The sequence below is a fragment of the Perna viridis genome, chromosome 11 (assembly GCF_037379345.1).
Source record: "Perna viridis isolate PV_CMFRI_1.1 ecotype Kerala chromosome 11, ASM3737934v1, whole genome shotgun sequence".
NCBI lineage: Eukaryota > Metazoa > Mollusca > Bivalvia > Mytilida > Mytilidae > Perna > Perna viridis.
The window spans coordinates 6,237,431-6,247,330 of record NC_142455.1 but is presented as its reverse complement, the minus strand read 5'-3'; the positions used below and the strand labels follow the sequence as shown (position 1 = coordinate 6,247,330).

General features: G+C 35.0%; 1 protein-coding gene across 2 annotated transcripts; it reads right to left on the bottom strand.

Annotated features, from left to right (window-relative positions):
- Positions 1-785: 785 nt before the first annotated feature.
- Positions 786-7,967, bottom strand: LOC148602742 (uncharacterized). Of its 2 annotated transcripts, XM_088552281.1 has the most exons (8): positions 7,828-7,967; positions 7,411-7,569; positions 6,707-6,862; positions 5,002-5,169; positions 2,254-2,406; positions 1,707-1,841; positions 1,305-1,436; positions 786-953 (listed from the first exon to the last, which is right to left on the bottom strand). In XM_088552281.1, the coding sequence occupies exons 1-8, from the start codon at positions 7,871-7,873 to the stop codon at positions 814-816; spliced, it is 1,089 nt and encodes a 362-aa protein (XP_088408407.1). In that variant the 5' UTR covers positions 7,874-7,967; the 3' UTR covers positions 786-813. The 2 variants fall into 2 exon arrangements, with proteins under 2 accessions (XP_088408407.1, XP_088408408.1); XM_088552282.1 differs by lacking the exon at positions 6,707-6,862.
- Positions 7,968-9,900: the final 1,933 nt, after the last annotated feature.

Sequence of the window (9,900 nt, the reverse complement as noted above, 5' to 3'; positions counted from 1 at the left end):
TTCGCTATGCAAGAGCAAGTACTAACTACTATGATTTGTTTCAAAGCCTTAAGTATCTGCAGAATCAGGAATATGAGGAAATGCGTCTCAAAAGGTCTCTTGCCAAATTCTTTTTAGATGTCAGTCCTAAGTTGAAAAATACTCAGTTTCTTCTAAAATAACGAGTAATGTAATGACTTGCCATGTTGGAACCATTGTGGTACCATCTGCTCCGGTGGTGTATTATATATTTTGCCCGATCTTTTGGACTTGACTTAATTATGGATCGGATTAGTGTTCGGTTATTTTGTTGTTACCCTTATTCACAACGTATACCCATCAATATAAAGCCACACACTAAATTTGAAATCAATCCATCGATTTGTTTGACGAAATTCGGACAGACGGAACGACGGTCCCAATATATATTCCATTCATTACAAGTAATTCAAGGAAAATTCAATTTTGACCCTCCGTATTGAGTTTATTTCTTGTCCATGGTCTTTTGCGCGACTATTGCATTTTATTCCTGGAGTTTATTCGTGTATCAAATTTCTCGTATATGTTACCATAAAAATACATTCTATGTGTGCTAATATGCGCTGTATTTCATATTTTATTCGCGACGAAAACAGTATGGGAATTTCACAAACAAGTACATCTGCATAAACTAATGGTCCTTTTCGCTTTAACTTCGCTGTAGTCGATGAACAGATGTGATACAGCTTGGGGTGTACAGAAGAATTGTTCCCGTCGGAAGTATAGATTTGGCATGCGCAAAGACAACTCCGCAGTTAAGACGAATATGAAATTGTACATAAAAACAATATTTATTTATTTGCCGACGGCGGCGCATGCTCTCTCTGTACACATGACCATGCCATTACTACTACAACCACATCTGTTGCAACCATCAGTACTGGTAAAACTATCCCCGACGTTATATTGTTTGTTATTGTAAGTACAATGGGTGCCTGAAAAAAGTTCAAATTGTGTGCAAAAGCATAAAATGTATATTGAAAAGCGCTACGTAACAATCGAGTTAACGGACTTACAAATGTATACTTTTGAGTGGACCTTTTCGTGTTTCGATATACACTTCCGCAAAGAATAGTTTAGTCCTACTTCACAAAATTATTTTACACACATGCTCATCGATTTATGCTTAACTGAACAAGTTACTGTCATTCAAACTCTGAATGCAAGCTTCAACCATTGTCTGCCTTCATATTTATTTTCTTCAAGAATTTTGATTATCACCGGTTTTCACGCCAAAATCGTACATTTGAATGAGTGATTTTATAACATGTAATACTTATTCCTACTTGTATGAAAACATGCAATCTCTGTGCAAACTACCATTGCATTTTTGTCGCACGAACACATGTTACAACCGTCAGTGCTGGGGAAGCTGGAACCGATGTTGTGCCTTGTATGGTTGTACGTGCAATGGTGATCTGAAATAAACAGACATGCACAGGGTGTGTGATACTAGTATATATTTAAGGCCGTGCGAATGGAAGCAAGAACATGTTTGGGGAAAATTTATGATGAAAAATTAAGATTTCATGAAATAAAATAATTATCCCTAAACTGGGGATTTGGGGAGGATACGCCAGGACCACCCACTTTTGAATCTGCACACAGATATTGTGTACTTTTAGGTTTTTTGTTTCTTCTTCTAATTTCATATTCCTTACGGTTATCGAACCCAAATCGATACTTACTCAATGTCTGAATGCATGCCCTTTTTGTACACACGACTAAACCTGTGGCCTGGCAAAAACACTTATTACAGTGGTCGGTACTTTGGAAACTGTCACCTACTGCGTAGTGTACCGAATTATATGTACATCCGTCAGCTGGAAATGAAAAAAATACAGTAAAGTACATGTGAACATGGCTACGAAATCTTAAAATCATATTAAAATATCAGAGTATGTCATCGTATGTAAGAGAGAAAACGGTGTTACAACGTATCTTTGATTTTGAATTTTATGTTTTAAAGTAGATTTTCGTTGTTTACAAACGAGATTGTCATTCACAAGGTTTAATATTTGAAATATTCAATAATCCACAAGTTATAACGACAGTGTATGACACTGTTTCTCTGCAACTTGTTTGATCTCTGATCAATAACACCATCATTTCTTTTGACAGGTCAATATCCGAAAAAGAATATTCACTTCACCTCTCTTATGTTTGTTATTATACGCACAATGATAAACATTATAAATTGTAAAAAGAAGATTAGAATTGGAAAAAGATACCCACCCCTAGCAGGCCTCTCATTCAGTATGCATGCCATCTCTGTACAAGCAACGCCCCCAGTTGATGTACATGTACACGTGTTACATTTATCGGTACTTTTAAATGATTCTCCAGCTTTGAAGTTTCTGCCGTTGTATGTACATTGTCCAGATGGAGCTAACGTAGAAAAAAACACGTAAGGCCCAGAGCCACAAAAGCTGAATACATGTACTTTTTTACCATCTGTTGTTGGGGGAACGAGAGGTTAGAGGTACATGTTTATATATTTCTTTAATTGTCAAATCTCAGAAATGAAAAGCACATGTACTTGCAACAGACGACACAAAAACTCTCCAAAAACTAATTAACAAAATGGAAGACGGAAAATTCCGTTTCCGGAAAATAATAAATTGAAGAGAAATCGAATTCAACTCATGTATATAATAACTTAAATCTGAGAATATTCTTATTTTCCATGGTAACCCCAATCAAAGAAACTGATAATGTCACAAACAGTTAAGAATTTTCTCAGACTTAAGTAATTTTTCAAGTTTTGTGGCGCTGGGGTCTGGCCCGTTTTTCATAAATAATCTCAAATTGAGATTGTCTTTGGTGTGAACAAATTCACAATTTTAAGCGATCTGATTGGTCGAAATCTCCATTTAAGACTGTACAATGTATATGTAAACTGGTCACGATAATACAATGTTAAATGCGTGATTCTGTATATTTAGATACAGCATAGGATATGGCTTGCCTGTCCCCTCATCGGTCAGCCAGTGCCCTTCCGTTCTTCAATATACCTGTACATTTCCCTCATTTAGTTTTCTGTCGATTGGCGTCATTTGGTAATTATATCATGCATTTTAGGAGGACAACGTATGTAGAGACAGACTATTGTGGCCTATCCATATCCACTTGCATGAAAAGTCAAAATATAATCATGTGATCATTTTTATAAATCACGTTCTTTTAAGTGTGCTTGATTGCTAAGTTTGACTGTAGCTACATTAACTATATTATGTTAGTTGAGATATTTATTGACAGCCTCAGACACAGTAGGTGTACAAGGGGACAAAGGAAACACTAACATGTACATAAACAGGGGCGTACCTAGGCCTGAATTATTTGTACGCAAAATTACGGCGAGGGGTCTTGGGGGGAGGGGTCGCTCAAGGCCCCCAGTGAGTCATTGCATAAAACCTTTATTTCATCTTTAAAATGTGTGTTTTTATTTTTGTTACTTTTTCCGAAAGTACGCAACTGCATATTTGCGTATAGGCTGCTACGCCCCTGATAAAAAAGACAAACACACAGACACAATACATAGAAAAGTCAATATCATAATTAGATATATGAATACATACAAATTCACATTTATATTTTAACACATTCACATTCATATGATATTAGCAATTTTTTGTAAAAAAGCACAGACTCTTTTGTATAATTGAACATTACAGATAGACAATAACTCGCCAAATCTAAACATATTCGGGTGTTTTGAGTAGTAATCTGGGATGAAACGAGATCTTAGATACTTAACCGTTGAATTATTACACTGAAAGAATAATTGTGTGAAATTCATCTCCCACTGACACCTCCTTTACCAAGATTACTTTTTTTTGGACTCCGTGGGACTCCAGACCCCCTCCCAATTGCTATGAGTAGTTTTAATTTGGAACATCTTAATTTAGTCAAATGAATACGTTCTGATGGGGACAATCTGAGAAGATATGGTTCTGAATTCATGTTTAAAAGTAGAATAGGATTCAGCACGTCGAGATGTGTTGTCCATTTGGGAAAACCAAGGTTGATAGAATTGATCACATACTTCTATTTGACTGCGACTTTAAGCCAGTTGGTGTTCGTTCCATAAGTAACTAAGACCCGTATCATGCAATTTAATAATAAGCCGAAGCATTGGATTTGAGAGTTTTTATTCTCTTTGCATAGTTCTTGCCCAAAAGATAACCATTCTTACTTTCACAAATATTTCTAGTGAAATTCTACCTAACTCTCCATAAAACAATTAACTCCATAGTAGACCAATAAAAATGTCGGGGTATATTGAGGTTAATTCTAAAACTAATTATATAAACTCTGTTAATTATAGTCATATCAATTAAGTGTTAAACAAAGGAAAATTTCAGCGGAACTTCACAATCAGTTTAAAAGTGGTTGAGCAATAAGAGAATCGAACGATCAACAGATTTTAATGATGCCGTTCTTTGGATTCATTGTAACCGGTCCTGGGAATTTCGTCTACACATTTCAGTATCATTCAGGTATAAATCAGGCGAATTGATTGGTACATGTACATCATAATTCTCAATTTGGTCTTTTTGCCTCAAATATATTCAATACATCTAGAAAACAACTGAAAATCTTTTTTTAAATTTAGCCTGAAGCATCTGTGACGTAGACATTGTTGACTGCTTATATAAGGAGAACGAGAAAGTTCGGGAAAATTTTCCCGCCATTTTTCCATAGTACATTTTAACATTGATGTATCAACATAATAAACAGGGCAAATTTGACAAACACTTTGATGGTTATTTCTGGAGATTACAGGTATAAATACTTGGATAATGCAATAAAATCTCTTTGTTTTTTTTTCCTTCATGTGCCACACCTTATACACATTTCCCCCGTTTCTTAGACGGAGAAGAACTTAAATTGATTAGAAGTAACGTTAGGTAAAACAAAGGCTAATCTACAATGAAAAGTTAACATTAATTAAGATATCAGAACTGGTTCCCTACTCCATACCTGTACTACACTGTGTTTCTGTACATGACATTCGAACGACCAGATCCCCAGCATGACAGGAACAGGTATTACAACCATCAGAAGCTGTCCAGCTATCGCCAACTCGGAAGTGTTGTCCGTTGTACAGACATTTAAACCCCATTTGGTATACTGATGACCGTTTTACATCTAGGGCAAAAAGAAAAAAAGGAAAGTTATGTACAAGAGGACAAAATAACGGAAGCCCATTAGTGCCAGGTGTTCACTTATTTTCAAGTCGTTATAACGACTTAGTTTCTCGTTTAAACGACTTAGCTATCTCGTTTAAACAACATAGCTAGCTTGTTTAAATGACTTGGCATTTCGTTTAAACGACTTAATATCTCGTTTTATCAACATAGCTAACTCGTTTAAACGACTTAGTGTATCTCGTTATAACGACATAGCTATCTCGTTTAAGCAACTTCGTATCTCGTTTAAACGACTTCGTATCTCGTTTAAACGACTGAGTATCTCGTTATATAACGACATAACTGGCGTTGTTAGCTATGTCGTTAAAACGAGAAACTAAGCCGTTTAAACGAGTTAGGTATGTTGTTATAACGAGATACTAAGTCGTCTAAACGAGATACTAAGTCGTTATGACGACGTAGAAATAGGCGAACACCTGGCACTAATGGGCTTCCGTACAAATCCCATGTTCTATAAAAAGTCTTTTGCAGACCGGAATAATTAAGTCGTGCTTGAGTAAATATCACATGCTCTAGTATATTAGCTCTGCCGTCTGTGGTGATAATTTTCAGAAAACATGAATACTACTCATTAAAACTGCTGAGCTCTTGATTTCTGTGCATTGCATATGACTAAGGTGTAAAATGTTTATAACAGCGAAGGATGTGGGCCATTTTCACCAGGATTCTGACCGTAAATAGGGCCAATTCCAGAAAGTGTTCACATATCCTGAATTTTCATTGGAGTCTTTAAAAAAAAATCTTATTGATCCCCAAAATGCAAATTTGTGAAAATTTAAAAGTACAAAAAAAAATAGCAACAAAAATCATTGAAAATGCATTTTCGACACTTTTGGTCTAAATAGAACACTTTGAGTCGGGAATTCCCATAGACATCGATCTCCAACCGTCACAGTGAATGATTTTTGCGTAGTGTGATTTAAGAAAAAAACATTTTCTATAAGCACATAAATTTGCTTTTAGGTAAAAAAGTAATTTTTTCGCTAGAAATATAAAACATTGAAACAGTAAACGTTATGTAGTTATTACGACCATAATAATCATGTAAGTCCGTAGCCCAACTGGTTTCACAGTCGTACACTGCTTTAGTTTAAATGCGAAGGTTTTTGGTTCGAGTAAAAATGCTACTACTATTACTCAAAGTAATATGCATTCCACCGTGCACGTGTTCCGCCATTCTATGGCATTTCCTGTTTGCTATAAAGATGGTTCCGATAAGAAGATGCACAAGAACAGTTACTGTATTTCAAAAGAGCTGCATTGCTGTAGGTAGTACCTAAATACATTTAGCAGAGCAAAGCGTCGCATTACGAAGTAGTTCAGGTGATGCTTGCATGTATTAGGTCAGCTCAGGCGAAAGCAAAAACTAAAAGGAGTGCAGCTTACAGTATTAATTGGAAAGTTGTCTTTCGTTTGTGAATAAGATTACTGAATTTTGTAACAGTACTACTATACGGATAGGAATCACTTTGTACCTTTTACAACGGGATTATTGTTAAGTAAACACGCCATATCGGTACAAGCCACACCGCCATCATTCATACAGGTACATGTATTACATTTGTCCGCACTTTGGAATTCTTCTCCCGCCTTGTATTGTGTCCCTTTGTACTCACAGTGACCGGTTGAGGCTGCGTACGAGACGTACATGCACATTTATTAACGTGATTACCAAAACGTATATATTGATAACTTTTTTTTACATTTTGTACAAAAATACACTAGATTAACTGGATTTGAATTGCAGTCAAATGGATGAACGTGTATTTGACGTTACTGACACGATTTCCACATTAATTTAGTTATCGTGTATCCATACTAGGGGCGGATCAAAAGATTTGAAAAAGATGTGATCAAGGCTATTATTTGCTAATTTAATGCCCAAATTATGCACGAAATAATTCACTAAATTTTCTAACAAAATATGGGGGTTCCAACCCCCGAACTCCCCCTCCCCATTTTTGTATCCATCATTGTGTACATTTCTGAATAGTAATGATAATGTAATAGTATTAAAATTTTAATGATACATAGATACAGTCATCCAATTTTGGGTAGCATGACGAAAAAAAAAACCCAAAAAAGACAGAAGTGCACCTCCGGCCTTTTATGTATTTATATCCAGATCCTCTCCCTACTCAACTGTCTTTAAAAACATAATAGCATATTATGTGCATACCCTTGGTGCAAGTATTTTCTGTACATCTGATGTAGACTATCAGATCGCCCCTGTGACAGCTACATTGGTTACATCCATCTGAGGCGGTCCAGTTGTCTCCAGGGTCGTGGTATTGTCCCTCATAATGACATTTGAATCCCCGCTGCCACACGCGGGAACCTACGTATACAATTTGTCAAATAAAGAGCTGATGGTAGTATATATAGCTGCAACTGTATATCACGACATACTTTGAATTATATCTTTACTGTTAATTAACAATAAAAAAATTTGTGACTTTTTGTAAGTAAGGCTGAAAAAGTCCCGGGGACGACTTAGGATATAAATATATATTTATAAAATATATAAATAGCACAAAAAAGAAAAACATTTTCGGCTTGTTTAAATTGTTTTCACATTTTTAAATAAAAATCCTACCTTCAGAAAGAACTAATAAGGTGGCTACAAACGCTAATTTCAACATACTGAAGTTGGTATACTTTACTTAAGTATTATCAGTTTATAACTCTTATCTCTTCTGGAACTTCAATGATTTGATACTTCATTGCTTTCGTCACGTTTTATTATTTTCTAATCAGTTACCAGTTCATATAAAATTCAGACATCGCCTAGAGTAGAGGTGCAGATGCTGTATTTTGACGTAACGATGAACCGTTTTATTATTTGTATCATTTGTATTTTTTTTAGAAAACTATGCATATATCGCCTATGAAAGACCTGGTCTACTTAAAAATTATTTGTTACGACTTATTTGTTATGATTTTTTTTTTGTTATTCAATACGATTTTTTTGCTCATTGTTCAAAGTTATTTATTATGGGAAAAATCCATTGATGAGTTTTGATTGATATTCGACAGAATGATAATGAATAAGCCATACTTCTCATGAATTCGACTGATGATAGCATTATTGCTCAAATGAATAATCAGTAACTTTTTAAATTTTCAAGAAAAAATTATTAACTAATGATCAATAGCAAACAAGTTCGAACAAATACATATTAACTAATAATTAATTATAAATAAGTAATAAAAAAATATTGACGAACGTTCGAAAATTAACTTAAATGTGAACAAAACTGCCAATATAATACAAAAGTGCGCCAATACGGGATTTAGCCATCCAATACGTCATATTGGCCCGACCAATATGACATATAAGAGTAGTTTGTCAATAAAGGTGTACATATTTAACTGCGTAAGATTTTCCATATTAACTGAGTCGCTGGTTTTCGGCTAGCTACATTGGACTTCGGCTACGCCTCGGACCAATAACTACGCCACAATGGAAAATCTTACGCAATAATACTGTAGTATCGACTAATCACATTAAGTACTAAGTGTATAAGTGTTTGTAAGAATCAGGCAAAATGGGAAAAATCAGACACATGCATGTCAAAACCCCACCGATCTGACACTATAATATCACTCACGGATGCTTTCTCTATTTGAAAAGACCATTATTTGATCTCTGCATCACTGACTGCGCAGAAATTTTTCAATAGAATCTAAGAAAAATGAGGTTTTTGTCAGATTTCTCCGCCCTTGAAATGTCCATTTTCAGTGCATTTCAATGAATTTGTAACTCAATGCTCCAACATGATATGGAAAATCTTGTCTGTTTTCCTTGATTGCAACTAGTCAAATTACACAATCAAAATTATCGGTCGTTTCATACCATGTTACACCCACTGCTTGTTTCTTACAAGGACTGACACTTAACTAAAAACTACTAACAAATATACTTAGAATAGAACAAGGACAAGAATGGTCAAAGTCGACCCGCCACAGTCTTCAATATTGAATCAAAAACGCTACTTGTAACAGATAATCATTAATGTCCCTCCGGAGCTTCCATAATTTCCCACTAGAAGCAACCAAATCGAAAAGAAAACGCTTGTAAATTGCCGACTTCATGCAAAATCTTTATATTTTTTTTTATCTCGAAAGTACAACAATCGAATTACAAACTAAGACTGGTTAAATGTGGTCTGTAACAAGTTCTGAATAAGAAATAAAAGTGTAGTTGATGGTTTTTTGATATGCATGAATCAACCACATCTTGGCAAGATTATTTATTTCCATTTTCTACACAAGGTTCAGAAAATCTATTTATTTTGGGAGGTGTAGACCATTTATTTTCAACTTTTTATGGGCCAGAATATTTCCAAAAACTGTCAGACCCACCTTCAGAATCAAATAGTTTTTCCCTTATCAGGTTCGATAGTAATTTCAATGACATGTTCAAAAATTTTGTGATAGTTCGGTTATACTGACACGGACCAGACCATTTTTAACTTCACATGTATACTTGACAAGTGGCGATGGTAGAAATCTTAAGGTGGTAGTAATAGCAGAAACCAGAATAAAACGACAGTGTCCATCTGTCATTAGGTCTTACAATATTTCAAAAACATATTCAGTATTTCTTACATTTTCAGGTGTTTTTTTTCGTTCAATGTAATGCCAGAGAAATAAGGGGGAGGTACAC

Bases quoted from the DNA above. Each gene is read 5' to 3' on its own strand.
- LOC148602742 (XM_088552281.1), bottom strand. From the start codon at position 7,873: ATGTTGAAATTAGCGTTTGTAGCCACCTTATTAGTTCTTTCTGAAG. The intron at 6,863-7,410 runs GTATGCACATAA...TCTCGTACGCAG, and splicing joins AGAAAATACTTGCACCAAGG to CCTCAACCGGTCACTGTGAG. The intron at 1,842-2,253 runs GTGGGTATCTTT...TTTCATTTCCAG, and splicing joins GAATGAGAGGCCTGCTAGGG to CTGACGGATGTACATATAAT.